This window comes from Hipposideros armiger, unplaced genomic scaffold (genome assembly GCF_001890085.2).
Source record: "Hipposideros armiger isolate ML-2016 unplaced genomic scaffold, ASM189008v1 scaffold_426, whole genome shotgun sequence".
NCBI classification, from domain to species: Eukaryota; Metazoa; Chordata; class Mammalia; order Chiroptera; family Hipposideridae; genus Hipposideros; species Hipposideros armiger.
Genome location: NW_017731776.1, coordinates 203,745 through 220,446, shown reverse-complemented (window position 1 = coordinate 220,446; position 16,702 = coordinate 203,745). Strand labels below are relative to the sequence as shown.

General features: G+C 55.0%; 2 protein-coding genes across 8 annotated transcripts in view; both read left to right on the top strand.

The window, feature by feature from the left end:
• The first annotated feature begins 29 nt into the window (after positions 1-29).
• SSTR3 (somatostatin receptor 3) lies at positions 30-16,701 on the top strand. 7 transcript variants are annotated; one of them, XM_019664611.1, is made up of 6 exons: positions 30-3,951; positions 6,753-6,936; positions 7,077-7,247; positions 7,550-7,618; positions 8,842-9,006; positions 13,170-16,701. In XM_019664611.1, the coding sequence occupies exon 6, from the start codon at positions 13,206-13,208 to the stop codon at positions 14,475-14,477; it is 1,272 nt and encodes a 423-aa protein (XP_019520156.1). In that variant the 5' UTR covers positions 30-3,951; positions 6,753-6,936; positions 7,077-7,247; positions 7,550-7,618; positions 8,842-9,006; positions 13,170-13,205; the 3' UTR covers positions 14,478-16,701. The 7 variants fall into 7 exon arrangements, with proteins under 7 accessions (XP_019520156.1, XP_019520158.1, XP_019520154.1 ...); XM_019664613.1 differs by having other exon boundaries at positions 6,441-6,936; positions 8,858-9,006; XM_019664609.1 differs by having other exon boundaries at positions 6,441-6,936.
• Positions 8,609-16,702, top strand: part of C1QTNF6 (C1q and TNF related 6) — a 22,844-nt gene continuing 14,750 nt past the window's right edge. The window contains exon 1 of the mRNA XM_019664621.1: positions 8,609-8,641. The gene's annotated coding sequence lies outside the window, so the exon portion shown is untranslated. The remainder of the gene's footprint in view (positions 8,642-16,702) is intronic.

The following is a 16,702-nucleotide window of genomic DNA, read 5'->3' as shown; positions in this document are numbered from 1 at the left end:
CAGCAGGGCTCACTTTCCTGTACCTCTTTGCTCTGATTCATTCTCAGGAAGGTGACTCTTCCAGGTTCAAGTTCAGCAAAAAAAAAGGAAAAAAAAAAAAAAAGAGGGTTTGCCCAGGCAAAGATCTAATTAAGGTTTAGTGTGATTGGACCCTTTCAACCAATCATATTTGGCAGGGAAATGCTATGTCCTGATTGGCCAGGCGGGGACTACTTGCCAGCTAAGAGCAAGGAGTGGAGACAACCCTGACAGATCACACACAACAGGGCAGAGGGCTTGGTCCCCAAATGGAGACCCAGAAGCTTGCTGGAATTTGGGAATATGGATGTTGGGCATCCAGAAATCCCCACCTCTACCTCTGGAGGTCACAGGAAAGTGTTCCAACAGTGTAAGGAAGCAATGCCAGTTCCAGCCGACACTAAATAAAGGTGAGCTTCTTTAAAAAAGAGATAGGGCTGTTACGAAGATTTAAGACGTTCACCCAAAAAGCACAGCGGTTCCTGGTATGGAGTTAGTCACCTTAGTGTTTCCCAATTTACAATACAAATGCCAGACTTTCCATTCCGGTAGACGATTACATGTCTCTATCTAAACTTCATCCATTCATTCAACACACAGTTATTGAGCACCCACTCTGTGCCAGGTACTGCTCTAGGCTGGGGGCAGGTGGTACCCAGGTGTGGGATTCAGTGATGCACATGAGTTCCTCACCTAGAGAGCTGACACTCTAGAGAGGCGAAAATAAAGGGATAAAAAAAGATATAAGACCTGTCCCTTGTCCCTGACAGCTCAGAAGTCCCCCAATTCCCAGCTAGTGAAATGCTTTGGGTTTCTGTTTTCTCCTCTCCCAGAGTCCCAGCCACCCTCCCACCCCCGCCCCCAAAGTCTTGAACTTCTAGGGCAGGACCTTCTGGCCCACTGGCTCCCAGAACCCTCACCCTCTTGGACGGGACTGGGAGGGGGTTGGGGTGGGGATGGAACCCCACGGCCTTTATTACATTTAGCTCAGATAAGTCTGTTATGGCTTAAAAGTTACTTCTCCTACGAAACAAACAAAAAACACATTAAAACCAACACATACATGACACAAACACAGATGTGGTGGGTCAGAGCCCACACCCGAATCCGAATCTGTTCAATGTTTAAAAGCCCTGAGGTGCCCCCTCCGGCTGACCAGAGCCCCAGGGGAGTCTCTTTCCGCTCCCTGCTCTTCTTAGGTCTAGAGGTCCATGGCCTCAAAGGCCTGGCCACACCCCGCCTCCCTCTCTCCTGCACTCTCACCTCCACTGTCAGACTGAACTCTCATTTCCTCAAAGCCACATGCACGCTTGTTTCACTCTGAGGACTTTGCACAGCTGTTCTGGTCCCCTTTCCTAGAATAATTTCCTCTGCTCCTCGGACTTCCCTGCATGCCAAGGGTGGGCTTCTCCTAAACCTACCCCAGGGGACACTGTCCTTGCTTTATTTCAATAATAACATCAGTAAATAAACTCTCTCTCCATTGCGGGGGTCTCACCTAACACATATTATCTCATTTAATCCCCCTAGTAGCCTTCCAACATAGGTACAAACAGCTCTTTTTTTGCAGAGAAGGAAATAAAGACACAGGAGGGCACAGGAGTTAGAGCTCAACCCACTAAGGCAATACTCTGTTTTCCACCCTCTACCATTACACCCATCCTCCTTGCTAATACACTCCTAGTTTTGTGCAAAGCAGTAATGTATCTAGTCCCAGACAAAAACACTTGTTTTCCCAGCCTGCTTTGCAGCTGGGGGTTCCAAGATCGCACAGTTCTGTCCAACAAGACATAAGTGAAAGTCAGCTGGAGAGGTGGCACCTGTGAAAGTTTTTGTTTTCTTCCATAAAAAATGATAGACCCAGCTGACGCTGCCTTTTGTCTTGTCCCCTTCCCTGCCTTGAATACTAATGAGATGTCTGGAGCTGTAGCAGCCATCTTACAAACTTGAAGCACAAGCATGTAGATACACGCTAACATGCTAAGAATAGAGGAATAGAACGATAAAAGGAGCCTGGATCTTTGACAGCTTTGGTGGGCAGCTGAACCAATGCCAATGGCTTGAAAATGCCAACAAAATGAACATGAAACTACCTATTTGTTTACTCGCCGTGGGTCAGGACTTCTGTTGCTGTTAGCTGACGGCGTTTGTAACTGAGGTCTTAAGACTCCTAGCCTTGTGCTCTTTTCAACATATCATTGTGCCCAGCAGTTCCTGGGCATGGAGTGAGTCACTTGTTTCTGCTCTGCAAATTGGCCGAGGATAGGAAAGAGTAACGTGTGTCGAAACAGGAAGAACTGTTGGTTGTGGGCAGGAGCTGACAACATGGTGATGCTCACTCATTCGACAGCAACCACTCCTGAGCACCCACCCACCCAGCTAGACTTGGCCCCTTGCCATGCAGTCATTACCTGGCAGGCAGGAAAGCACCAGCCAGATAAGACTACTTCATTTGGGACTCCCCATCTTGGAGCCTGGCTTCTCCTTGTTTCTTCTTGCAAAGCAGAGGCCTGGGGGTCCCCCTGGCTCCCCACATTCCCTCAACCCAGCATTCACTGGTCACCAAGCCTGGAGAAGTCTGCCTCCCCAGACCTGTTAACCCATCTCCTTCTCGGGCCCACTGCCACTCCCTGCTCCAGGGCTTACATCTCTTCCCTGGGCAGTAGTCACAGCTGCCTCTCTGGCCTCCGCTCCCTCTGGTTATACTCCGGCCTCCACCAGGCAACCTGGGAGGATCTTCCTCATTTACAAACGTAATTTGCCACTCAGATGCCGCAATGGACTCCTTCCTGTTGCCTTCAAGAATGCTTATACAGCATCGATTCATTCAATCATGTAATCATTCAGCAAACAGTTATTGAGACTGTGGGCCAAACACAGGATTTGGGAGTGGGTCAAGCGTGGGCCTGCTCTTAGGAGCTCACAGCCCAATGGGGAGCTGCCAAGTCTTCAGAGAGCCCAGTAAATTGTCCCTTCTGCTTGGACGGCTCACCATGACCCTAGCAAGTCCCTGGTAGATGCTGGATAAATGTTTGTTGTTAACGTAAATGAATAAGCAGATGAAAGGATGAACTTTAATGGAGAGGGAGACACCCAACCCTCCCAGTGATGCCACTGAGCCCAGCCTTCCAGCCATGCTCGCCAGTCATGGGCATGAGACATCTTGGACGTGCTAGCCCAGTCAAGTCCCTGGATGACTGCAGCCCCAGCCAACATCATGTGGAGCCAAAGAACCACCCAACTGAGCCCAGCCACCCACAGAGCCATAAGAGATGATAAAATGGTGTACCAAAACAATTTTCCAACAACAGTTTTTACTGACTTTTCGGGACCTAAGTTCCTGCTATCTTTTCCCTCTCCTCCCTACCCTCTGTACTCCCACTATGCCCAAGAAATGTTCAGCACTGGGAACATTTGACTCCAGCCAGGCCTCATGGGATATGGGGGGCAGGGCACGGTAGGCTCTGTGGAGGGAGACGGAGAGCTAGGATGGTTCTAGAAGATCCTGAAAGCCTCAAGGAAGGTGACACAGTGAGCAGTCATCTGTATAATCTGAAGTTCGACTCAATTCTGTTCTCATGCACCAACCATGCTGTCTGTGCCAAACGTTGCCAGGACCTGGAGGTGAAGAGCGAGGTGAGACCTAGCCCTCTGCTCCCCAGGGGCTCAGAGGCCAGTGGAAGAGACAGATGTGTAAGCCAACACCAGCCATGTGGTTCGAGCCACACACCACAGAAGTGTATTCAATATAGAAAGGAAGAGACTGGTCTCAGGGTGCCGAGGTAGAGAGGGTTCCGCTTCCCCCACCTTGCTGAAAAGCAGCCACGAAAATAAGGAGAACATGAAACAGAAACACAAACTCTCATCTTCAAAGGAACCAGGAGACACCTGTGACCCCAAACTACAGCAGCCAGGCAGAAGAGAAGATTGGAGGTGTGGTAAATGATTTAACAGAGCCCCCAGAAAGGCAAACCTAACTGCCTGCTGTTCCATGATGAGGTGGGCGGGGAGGTTGGGAGATGGAAGAAATGCAAATTAACTGGCCTTGCAGAGCCCCAGGGAGGCTCCCAAGGAGGGGACCCAGACACCACAGGCGCCAAGGCAGGAGGCTGAAAGCAGGGGTCTTGTTTGCAAGTCTGTTTAAGGAGCTGTTAGAGTCCAAGTCTTCCTCTCTGCACTTTGAAGCCAGGTGACCATTTCTTCCTAACCCGGGCAGGAAAAATCCAGCCAGAGAGCTCTGGACCCAAGGCCACTGGCTACTGAGTAGGCAGGGGTGGGGCCCTAGACTGATTATTCGGGGTGTCGTAGATTTGATGATGCTTAACAGGTATCACTCCCTCCCAACACACACCCACCAGGGGAGGAGCGTACTTCTCTCTCCACTGAAGCTGGCCTTGGCCATGTGACTTGCTTTTGGCCAGTGGGTTGTTAGCATATGTATCACAAGGAGAGGCCTGAGTGTGTCTGTGCCCTTGGTCATGCTCTCTTGTGCTCAGGAAAGTACATACTCTGATAAGCCCGCTGGCTCAGAGGGTGTAAGAGAAACATGGAGTAGTGCCCCCTGGGAACTGCTGCTGTAGAAGGAAGTTAAGTGATTCCATCCTTGCAGCAACCCTATGTAGTAGGTATTTAAAATGGGGGACTAAGGCTCAGAGAGGGTAAGTCACAGATCCAAGGTCACACAGCTAATAAATGGCAAAGCCAGTAGGACCCAGCAGGGACTGATGAACCAGAGGACACCTTTAGTGGGGACTCCAGTGACAAAGCCCCAGGAGCTGGACTGGAAAAGCATTTTGGCTCATCTCGTCTTATTTGAGAGGACAAACCTCAGCATCTGTAGTGGAGGCCCCCATTCTGCACTGTGGTTGGCTCTGGCCTAGGCATTTTGCAGGGGAGAGGAGGGAAAAGGAGGCTCTGTCCTGGCGTTCAGGGATGGGAGGAGCCTGGGCTCCAACTCCTGGAAAACCACCTGTCTGATGGTGGAGGCACACTTGCTACGTTTGGAGAACCCTCCAGTCTGAGGATGGAGACATGGCCCAGATTTGAGGAAGCCAGGGTGTGATGGGAGAGACATAACATTGTCTTATCTTGGGGAGTCAGGCCAGGCAGACCCTCCAGGTTACCAGGCAGACATGACAACACTCAAGTGCCGGGTTCAGGCCAGAGGTTAGAGGCACTCACACTCCAGGAACTCAATGCCAAGCAGGGCGGGGCCTCCCCACCGTTCCCAGACACCCAGCATCCCCCTGACCCCCAAAGCTCACAGGTGTAGAGTAGCACCTCCTCTTTCTGCGCTGCTGCTCCCAGGAGGAGGGGCTAATGGGGGTTCCTTCTGCTCCTGGAAGGCCCCTGGCTGGGAGTTGTATCGTGTTTAACTCAGGTCACACCTACCCCTAGCCTGGTGCTCAGAGCCCCTCACCACCTCCCCAGCTTCCAGCAGATGCTCAGCAGGGCAGTCTCTCCTCCTCCCACTATCCTGCCTGCTAACCACCCATAGATCCTTTTTTCCTCATTAGACATGCAGCAAATGCCTACTGTGCCAGGCTGATGCCAGGCCTGGAGACACAGTGAGGACCCACACAGAGTCTTCCCTTCCAGAGCTCACAGACCAGCACAGAGGACACAGCCCCCCTGAGCTGAGTCTTGATGAGCTCAGATTCGAGGCCACGTGGGGGTGGAGCTCTGGGAAGTCTAGGGGAGGGGCCTAGTTAACCCAGGGCAGGGAAGGCTCCAGGAGGAGGCCCCCTGAAGGAGGACTTCGTCTCACATGCGGGGATGGGGTGATGTGAGACAGAGTGTGTGTGTGTGTGTGTGTGTGTGTGTGTGTATGCATGCGCGTGGGGTGGGGGCGGGGGGATGCTGGAACAGCCTGTGCAAAGGCCCTGAGGAGAACCCACACTCACTGGTTCCTGACTGGTGAGCCTTGAAAACCATGAATCAGGTCACCAACTGCTCTGCTCACACCCTGTGACGCTCTGACCCAACCAGACTGAGACGACAGTCTAACATGGTGGCCTCCCCTGCCTTCCTCCTTTCCAGCCACGCCAGTCTCCTCCCTACCCTTCAAACACACAAGCTTGTCCCCACCGCAGCGCAGACGCCCCTTTCACTGCTTCAGAGAGGCCTTCTGAGCTCACCCTTCTAATGGCGAATGAAAGACTGACTGACTGAATGAATGAATGAATGAATGAATGAATGAGGCTGGGTGTGCCTGGACCACAGGTAGGCAAGGGAAATCAGCAGAGGGAGGAGATAGGGGCAGGTGGCAAGGCTGGGATGGTGTAAAGCCTGGTGGGTGAAGCCACAGGAGGCCTGGGGTGGGGAGGCGGGGAGGGGCAGTGCCCGGTGCCCGGAACCCCCCCCACACACTTTACTCCCAGGAGCTGCCTCAGAGCTCTCCTACTCCTCATGAACTTGTACAGACAGGAGACTGAGGCCTGGAAGAAGGGCTTCGCCCCAGGCCCCCATGACGAGTGGAAGGACAGCGTCAAGAGGCTGGGGACTCCAGGCTCAAGCAGATGTGTCCTGGGTCCCACTGTGTGTTGCAGCAGCCAGGATGGCACTTCTGGAAGAACTGGATTTCTGGCTCTTTGAGGACCTACTACATACCAGCTGGGAAACTAGTGACCAAGTAGATGCAGCCCTGGTCCTGAGGAATGGGGCCTGGATGGTGCCTGGCACACAGCAGATGCTCATTACAGACTCATTTCCTTCTTCCTGCCCTTCTCTGACAGCTACGCCCTTGCCCTCCTGCGAAGGGGTCGGGCCGCTTGGTGGCAAGGTGCTTGAGAACACACCTTTGGCACAGGCTGTTGGGCTTCTCCACTCCCCGGCGGTGTGATCTGAGTGAACTGCTCTCCCTTTCTGATCCCCGGCTTCCTTATTTGTAACCTGGATGCACTAACTCTGCTTACCAAGGTGGGTGTGGTGGACAATGTGCGTGAAGCCGTGGCTATTAACAAAAATCGCCTCCATTACTAATTGACCCTTAGGCGTTTGTAATGCTCCCGTTGAAAAAGGCCCTTAAGATTGATTTAGTCTAACCTCCCATGATCCAGATGAGGAAACGGAGGCCCAGAGAGGGGTCGACTTGCCCAAGGTCACGTGGCCAGTCAGCACATGCCGGGGCGCGGTGTCGGGGACAGCCAGGCCTGTGCTCAGGCCCGAGGCAGGGCATCTTAGACTCAGGGGCCGAACCTGCCGCCACCCGCTTGTACACAGCCTGCCAGGTAAGAATGGATTTTACAGATGACCACTTGCAACTGATTTGATGATGGGAAATACTAACTCTGAATTCTAATTAAGCCAAATGTTATCCCCCACAAAAGAATTCTATTCTCAGCAGTCGGCCTGTATGACAAAAGCACGTTCTCAACTATTAGTATTCTATTTTGAATTTTGTCAATTTACAAAGAGTGGACATCTGTTTTCTCCTGTATCACATCTTTGATTTTGCCACCTGGCCCTCAGGGTCTGCAGCGTTTACTGTTTACCCTGTGCTTCCCGCCTCACCCTGCCTGGTGCTCTCCAGACTCAGCTGGTCTCAGGACAGACGACCCCCACTGGCCTTCCTCTGTAGCTGGTGTCTAGCCTGTGGCTGGTGAGTAGGACTTTGGACTCCCAGTGCAGTGCTCACCCCAAGCTCCCAGCCCTCTTGGTGGTACTGCTCAACCCCACACCCACCTTGCCTCTGGACCCAGCTGTCGCCCTGGGGGGGCGGGGCGCCATGGTGGTCTGGGGGGTGGTGTCTGGCCCCTGGCTCTGGCCCCCAGCTCCTCTGAGCACCACACTCTTCTCTCAACCCCCTGCGGGAGCCAAGGCCAGCGTGGGTGGCTGAAATCTCCCCGGTAACAGCCTGCCCCCCACCCCCAGCCTCCTCCCCTCCCCTACTGCCCCTCCTCCATCACCCCAGCACCTGCTCTCCAGCCCCTCCCTCACCCCCATTCCTGCTCCCTCCTTCCCAGGCTCTCCATGTCACCATCTGTGGCACAATCCTTCTCTGTCACCCTCCCCGCCACCCCCTCCTTCTTCCTCGCTCTCTATTCCTGCCTCTCTCTCCGCATCTCTCCCTCTTGCCCCTTCTCTCGCTCTTCCTCCTCCTCTTCTCCCTGTCACGCATTTCGCATCACTCCCCCTCATTCTGGCTTTCCACCCACTCACTGTCCTCTCCCTCTCTCTCTCTCTCTCTCTCTCTCTCTCTCTCTCTCTCTCTCTCTCTCTCTCTCCACCTCCGACTGACACCCCTTTTCCCTCTATCTCTATTGGCTCCTTACAGTCCCCTGGTCCCCATTTCTCTTCTTTCCTTGGGAGGTTTCTTCCTCCACTCTGACCCTGGGCTCCCGCTTGCAGACCCCCCCCATCTGTGCCCCTACCCTCCAGGATGAGTCCTGGAGATGGGGGGTGACGCACCAGGCGCCGGTGGGAAGTCAGGGCCGGAGACCAGATGGGAGAGGCGCTGTGGGAAGAGAGGGGGCCTGGGCCGCAAACGGTATAGAAGTGGGCACTGTGTGGGGGTCCCGGCTAAGGGGTGCTCTGCGGGCACCTGGGGACCAGGCAGGGAGAGTAGGCAGCAGAATGATAACCAGCTTGACAGCAAGGAGGGGAGCCCTCACCTCACGGGCAGGTAAGGAGGCTGGGGCTGGGGTGGAGTCCTGGAGGGTGGTGTCCTGGAGTCTCCCCTCTGCCCAGGAAGAACTTGGGAGGCTGGGACTGGGGGCTGGGAGAGGGTGGGAAGGCCCAGGGAGGAAGGTTCTCCTGTGACCTCTTGGTGGGCTGCAGGGGTTGGGGGGACATTAATCTTGGAATTTCGTGCCATGATTCTAGAATCTTGGAATCACAGCACAACAGTGTCAGAGCTGGAAGAAACCAGATGCATCATGTCGCTTGGCCTCCTCGGCTCATGTGCCAGCCTTCCTGACTGAGCTCTCTGACTATGCTGGGCACTGTGCTCAGCATATTCCCATGTAATCTTTACAGCAAACCTGGGAGGTGGGTACGCTTGTCTGCATTTTAATAGGAGAAACTAAGGTCCAGAGGAGAGACATGACTTGCCCAAGGTCACACAGCAATTTGGCATCATCGCTCTGTGGCAGAGCCCAAGCCCCCAACCTAGGGTTTGTGGGTGTGTCGCTGGGGTTCAGATCCCAGGCCTGGGGTGGGAGTGAGTCAGTCAGCACTGATTAGTACAATCTGGGTCTCTTGGGGGAAGGCCCGGGGGAGCAGAGGGCAAGCAGAATGCAGAGTCAGCCATCAGCCTGCATTGTCAAGGGCTGTCCCAGTCCGATTCCTCTCGGCAGGGCCAGGAGGTACTGATGGTTTGTTTAGGAGGAGGCAGAGGTTGGTTTGAATTCTGATCTCCCACTCACCAGCTGAGTGACCTTGTGCAACTTACTGAACCTCTCTGAGCCTCAACTTCCTCCTCTCTAAAAACCCTCCCTCATGGTCTCTGTAAGGATTTCATGATGTGAGTTTGAGGCCTCTGCCCAGGAGCAACACCTCAGCTCACTTGGAGCTCTACCCGCTGAACTTCTTGGTCTGTCCATCCACATTTCTTGATGTTCTGGGTATTGAGCTAGGCGCTCGGGTTAAAGAGATAAATAGCTCAGGGTCCCTGCACCTGAGAGCTAGCACTCTAGAGGGGAACAGGGTGTGTGGGGGTGTGTGGGGCTGGGGGACAGACACATGGAGAACCATTGGGGTGTCTGGTATCGCTGAGGTGCCATCCTGAATTGCGGTGGGGCTCAGGGCAGCCACTCGCTCTCCCTGGGCCTCCATCCCCTCCCTAACAGTCCTCTGAGGAGTCCGCCCCCAGCTTTCAGGCAAGCTCGTGCCAAAGATAAACCAGACAGGGAGGAAGAGTGCTTCCTCCCCCAGGATGAACTAGATCATGCACAGGATGCCAGCTTCTTAAAGAAAAGGTGGCATCCAAATTGCAGGTCTGGCTGACGCCTACGGAAAAATGTCACTTCCCTGCTTTTGGCACCCTGACCCCTTGAACTTTGATAGGGAAGATGGACCCAGGTAAGGGTGGGGGCAGGGCATCTGTGGGGGAGAGCCGGGGCTCTTGGAGGGGCTGGGACAAAGGCAGGGCTTGGTGGGTCTGCTGGGTTCCCACCAGGGCCATGTGTGCTTGTGTGTGGGGGTGCACGTGTATGGGCTCCAGTAGGAGGGGTGCTGTTCTGGGAGCTCACCTCCAGGCTTCCCTGAGGGGATATCTGTCCCCACAGCCTGGCGATCAGGTTTGCTAGCTCACTGTTCCTTCCTCCTCCAGCGCTAGGGCTGGATTTGGCCACCCTGTGGGGATGCTATAAAGAGGATCTGTGCACAGCGAGACAAGGTGGATGGATGGGTGACTTAGGGCTCCCTGGCCGAGGAAGCCAGGACTCTAAGGTCCCGGATTCCACAATTTCAGGTCTAAAAAGGGCTAATTCTGTCATTCTGGAACTTTAATATTCTCTGATTCAAGGACATGAGGTCTAAAAATCTATGGCTCTGCAACTCAGTTCGAAGAATCTAAAATTCTATTTTTAGGTCTCCAAGAGTCTAGGGATTTGAGTCCATGACTCTAATGGTTCAAGCAAGGAGAGCTCTGAATAGGCTGGTGGGAGAGCTGGATGTCAGCTGGGTGCCCTGAGCAGCTGTGACGCTTAGGCGAGTGCGTCTCCCATGCTTGGCCTCATTCTGTCGGCTTGTGAGTTGGAGGTGGATGGGGAAATGGCTTTAAGGGTCTCCCCAGCTCTGCCCCTTCCTAGCTATGTGACCAGAGCATGTGGCCTCGCCTTTGTTCCCTGTCTGTACAGTGGCAATGACAGACACTAGTGCCTTCCTCATAAGACCCTGTAAGATGCAGCATGTCAGCAGCTTAGTCTGGAACCTGGCAATCAGGATCAGTGACAAGGAGCTGGCAGCACTGTTAGGACCCCATGAGCTCGCTGTCCAGATAGCCTCTCTGTTAGTGCCACTGTCCCAGGCTCAGGAGAGCTGATGAAGGTCTGGGGTGATGGATGGCTTGAGGACAGTATAAGAGTTGCTCTCCAAGCTTAGAGGAACAGGAAGTGGGGGTACTCTGAGCCCAGCCAACCTGGGGTATCATTAGGATGAGCCACAGTCAAGAGTTTCTTTGCCATGCTCAGCATCGCTTGCCTGGTGCTCAGAGCCCTTGGAAGCCCCAGGTTATTGGGCAGGGGCACCCAGGCATACTTGCCCACCCAGAGGTCTTTGCTCTGAGTTGGGGTACCTTCCCTTTCCAGGAGCTTTGCATCTCAAAAGCGATGTCCTGATAGGGCAATGCGGTCCCCAGTTCCCTCTGGAGGCATTTCAAGCTCAGTGTGGAATGGCAGGGAGATATTGAGTATGGGGGGAGATTGTTAGGAAGAAGTGGGGAGGTCTGGGCTCAAAGGAGACTCCGGATTTCAGCCCTAGCCTCTAACTGGGCCTCCTGAGAGCCAGGAAATCCCGCGGAGAGACGCTAGCAAATCCTGAGGTAGCGGGGCCTTTCCCAGCGGGGCCTGAATTTACACTACCAGCAATTCATCCCACCTTTGCATTAAGATTTGTCCACTCTGGTTCCTCTGATTCATTCGATGCCTCAAACACTGATGCAGAGCTTATTCTTGTGTGAAAGGGACAGGTGGGGGACGGGGGAAAGGTTCAAAGCTGAATAAGAGCGTCTCCACACTGAAGGAGAGTCGAGTCTAGCAGGAGAGCCAGGAGGAGTCCTCGACGTGCATGGGGATAAGAAAGGTGCTGAGAATGTAAGTGGGGACGCAGCTTCCCATTGTGCATCAGGCATTCTCTTACTCACACTTCAAGACCCATCTGAAATGTGCTCTTCTCAGGGAAGCCTGGCCTGCCGGTGCGGGGGCAAGCGGCTGTTCTTGTGCCTACCTCCAGTGTGCTGTGAATTTCTCCATCACAAGTCTCCCGCTGGGGGGAGGAAGGGTCCCAGCCACTCACCCCCCAGCAGGTTCACAGCCAGTCATCCTGGGCAGGGCTTTGTGGGCAGCTCGCAGTGGGATGGGCCAGGCTGAGAGGGTCTCCAAGGGCTTGGATCCCTGGGGGAGGGGATACCCCTGAACCTGTGGTTCTTACTCTGATGAAAGCTCTGGACTCCGCCCAGAAAAGACACAAACACATTAACTTTCATCAGAGTTTTAGGGGGTCATGGATGCTCTGAAGTTCATCTAGAGACCTGGGTTCATGGTTAAGGACCTATGGTATGCAGCAGGATTTTCAAATGTGAGGGCTGAGACCTGTTGGTGGGTGTCTTATTCTTTTCAGGCTGCTATAACAGATTTCCATAGACTGGGTGATGTAAAAACAACAGAAATTTATCTCTCACAGTTCTGGAGGCTGGGAGTCCAAGATCAAGGTGCTGGCACATTTGGTGTCTGGTGACGGCCTACTTCCTGGTTCATAGATGGCCATCTTCACGTTGTGTCCCTACAGGGCAGAAGGGGCAAGGGGGCTCTCTGGGGTCTCCTTTAAAAGGCCACTAACCCCATTCACGAGAGCTCCACCCTCATGGCCTAATTACCTCCCAAAGGTCTTACCTCCCAATACCATCACATTGGGGGGTTAGGATTTCAACCTATGAATTTGGTGGGGGGACACTTCAGTCTATAGCAGTGGGTGATTCACTTGGGCCCCTGCCAACTGGGGCCATCATATGTAGAAAGGGCAAGCGTTATTTTATGAAACTATGACTTCGTTGGGTTGCTATGTAAAATGCATTGGCATCAGAAATATTTGAAAAGCACTGGTGTGCAGGAAAGGGCCTATGTTGTCATCGGCCCCTGAATGATCAACTCATTCCTTTACTGAACTTTTGTGGAGTACTCACCCTGTGCACAGGCAAAGGGGCACAGTGGAGCACAGGCTAGCGCTGGTCCCTGCCCTCTGGAGCCAGACAAGCTCGCATCCCACACCACACCCTAGCTATGTGACACAGAGGGGTCGCTCCACCTCTCTGAGGCGCAATGATCTCATCTGAGACATGGGGCTACCTTGCCGGCCTGTGCACAGTGAATGGGCTGGCGCATGCCAAACTCCGTCCGGGTGCACAGTAAGTCACCAAGTTCAGTGTGATGGGTAGGGGCAGCTGAGAGAAAGCCATCCTCTGCCATGACCCGGTTGCTTCCTCCCTCCTCCAGGCTCATAGCTGGCTGCTGACGGTCCTCCCCGCAGCCATGGACACACCTGGCTATCCTTCATCGCTGCCCACGACTTTGGAACCCGGGAATGCCTCTTCAGCTTGGCCCCTCGATGCCACCTTGGGAAACATGTCCATGGCCCCGAGCACGGCCGGGCTAGCCGTCAGCGGTGTCCTGATCCCACTGGTCTACCTGGTGGTCTGCGTGGTGGGCCTGCTGGGCAACTCGCTGGTTATCTACGTGGTCCTGCGGCACACAGCCAGCTCGTCGGTCACCAACGTCTACATCCTCAACCTGGCGCTGGCCGATGAGCTCTTCATGCTGGGGCTGCCCTTCCTGGCTGCCCAGAACGCCCTGTCCTACTGGCCCTTCGGCTCCCTCATGTGCCGCCTGGTCATGGCTGTGGACGGCATCAACCAATTCACCAGCATCTTCTGTCTCACCGTCATGAGTGTGGACCGCTACCTAGCGGTGGTGCATCCCACCCGCTCGGCCCGCTGGCGCACAGCGCCTGTGGCCCGCACAGTCAGCGCGGCCGTGTGGGTGGCCTCAGCCGTGGTGGTGCTGCCCGTGGTGGTCTTCTCGGGTGTGCCCCGGGGCATGAGCACCTGCCACATGCAGTGGCCGGAGCCGGCGGCAGCCTGGCGAGCTGGCTTCATCATCTACACGGCCGCGCTGGGTTTCTTCGGGCCGCTGCTGGTCATCTGCCTCTGCTACTTGCTCATTGTGGTCAAGGTGCGCTCGGCGGGGAGGCGGGTGTGGGCACCCTCGTGCCAGCGGCGGCGGCGCTCTGAGCGCAGGGTCACGCGCATGGTGGTGGCGGTGGTGGTGCTCTTCGTCCTCTGCTGGATGCCTTTCTATGTGCTCAACATCGTCAACGTGGTATGCCCGCTGCCTGAGGAGCCCACCTTCTTCGGCCTCTACTTCCTGGTGGTGGCACTGCCCTATGCCAACAGCTGTGCCAACCCCATCCTGTATGGCTTCCTCTCCTACCGCTTCAAGCAGGGCTTCCGCCGGGTCCTGCTGCGGCCTTCCCGCCGTGTGCGCAGCCAGGAGCCCCCTGTGGGGCCTCCGGAGAAGACAGAGGAGGAGGAGGAGGAGGAAGATGGGGAGCAGGGGGGGAAGGAGGGGGCCGGGAAGCAGGGGGAGGGGAAGGAGATGAATGGCCGGGTCAGCCAGATCACACAGCCTGGCACCAGCGGGCAAGAGCGGTCACCCAGCCGCGTGGCCAGCAAGGAACAGCAGTTCCTACCCCAAGAGCCCTTAGCTGGGGAGAAGTCGGGCACACTGCACATCAGCTGTCTGTAGGGGGCTGTGGAGGGCCAGCGTAGCGCGAGGACAGGGCAGAGGCTGTGGATGCGCTTAGGGCACGCTGCCCCAGGTGCCAGGGGCCCATGCTGGGATGGTCAGATGCCATTACTGCTGAGACTCACCGTGTGACATCAGATAGGCCATTTCCCTTCTCTGGACCTCGTGTTCTCCCCTGTGACTCAGGGATGGGAGCAATTGGCCTAGACGAGCTCTGCTGGGTAAAAGTCTGGAGGAACGTCGCCACGGGGCTGACCTTCCTGAGCAGGTGCAGACTGGCCATCCTCTTCAGAGACAGAGCATCCTCATGGATGGGTCTGAATCTTGGCCCTCAGAGGGATAAACCAAGGCCTGGGTTTCCTGAGCTCAGAGTCAGGTTCATAGGAAAGGGACCGGGGCCCAGGTTCACAGAGAGCTGGATCAGGGCTCCTCATAGAAGAAAGTCTTACCCCACGGAGAGGAGGGGCGTGAGACTGCTTAGGCCCCACATCAGCTCTCCCCGACTTGCTGCAAGGCCTTGAGCCAGCTCTTCTCTCTGGGCCGCAGGCCTCACCTGCTGAACAACCCAAAAACCTCCAGGCCCTCTTGGCCCAGACAGTCAGGCCAGGACTCCTGTGCTCCTGGATACCAATGAAGAGGTGGATTTTCCAGGAAACTCATTAAGTCCAGCTGCAGGGTCCCTTACTGCTCCTTCCAAGGCTTGAACCAAATTTTGTACTTGTAATTTTGTATTGCTTTTCTTAAAGAGGGGTCCCAAACTGCATAAGCTTAGGCCACCCAAAGCCTAGCTCAGCCCCTTTTGAGGCCAGCCAGCCAATCCCCAAAACAGCTCACTTTGTGTCCTGTGGCTGGAGGGGAGCGGGTGTGTGTGTGGGGGGGTGAGTCTCTGGGTCTTTGAGAGCTCTGGGAACCTCCTCATAGGAGAAATCATTGCTGTTTCTCCCTTCCCAGTGACCAAGGCAGGGCCCTGGCCCAGGCAGACAGGCATGGAAAGGCAGAGGGTCTAAACAGTGCTGAGAGGAGAAGTGATAAGAGGAGGAGGAAGAGGTAGAAGTGGGAGGAAGAGGAGAGAGGAGGAGGAGGAGGATGGAAGACAGAGCTATTCCTTGACCTTGAGCTATCCTTGACCTTGAGCTGAATCAATGAAACTGAGTTGCCAATGCCTGGCCCAACCAGTCTCAAGGAAAGGATGCCATCAGGGTGGAAAAGCAAATGCTCTGAAAGGCACAGGGCCAGCCCCCTTAAAGGCCTGCCAGTGCTGATGAGAAGCGCTGGGTCTTGATGGCAGCCTGAGGGCAGAGCTGAGAAACAGGGTCTGACAGGTCCAGAGCAGGCCTCCTGTCCTCTAAATTCTCCAGGGCTACAGGTTGGGAAGGCCCAGGGAAAAGAAGACAAAAGGAGGCTGGAGTGGGACCGTAGGGAGAGGCCACTGTCCAAGGCTAGGCCTGGACTAGCCTGGACACCATCCCAGAGATAAACCCTTAGAGCAACAGTGAGACTGGCCCCAGGGAGAGTGGCACCTCTTGCTAAATCCCCCAACCCTCCACCCGCAGAGGGCAGAGGGTCCTCAGGGAAATCACATGAACCACAACTTGGGAGATCTACATCTTCAACTCACTTCCGGATCCTGGCTAGCCTTGATCTCTCTGGGCCTCAGTTTCCCTATCATAAAACGGAGGTGGTTGTCCCGGCTTGCCCGCCTCCTGGGACTTAAGGAAGAAAATGGGTCATGCTGGGTAAACTGCCACGCACATTGCAATGGGTGGGGGTAGGGTGTATCAGATTATAAAGTGGAGGTGGTCCTCCTGCCAGGCTTGACCTACACCCCTTTCTCCTGCATCCAGTGACCTCTCTGTGTCCAGCCCTTGGGGGTGAAGACACTTCAGGATACGATAAAGGGGGAGTTGGGGGTCAGAAGCCAAGGATCAGGAAGCAGGGCTTTGGAGAGTGTGCAGCCCCCTCAGGGGGAAGCAAGTTCACGGGACCAGACCTTGTGTGGAGGTTGGAGGCTAGAGGCTGAGCCCTCAGTCTGGGATTACCCTCAGGAGGATCTGTGGGTCTGAAGGAAGAGGGCCCCCTGGCATTCCCGCATTCCATGGCCAGCCCTGCCTTCCTGATTCCTGAGGCAGGTGAGCTTGCTCTGCAAGGGCGGCTGGGAGGCCCCTAGGGAAATCCTTTGCTGCTTCTACCCCTAGCTCTTGTCAATAAAGGCGGTGACACACGAT

Excerpts from the sequence above, each read along its gene's own strand:
- SSTR3 (XM_019664611.1), top strand. The coding sequence starts at position 13,206 with ATGGACACACCTGGCTATCCTTCATCGCTGCCCACGACTTTGGAACCC.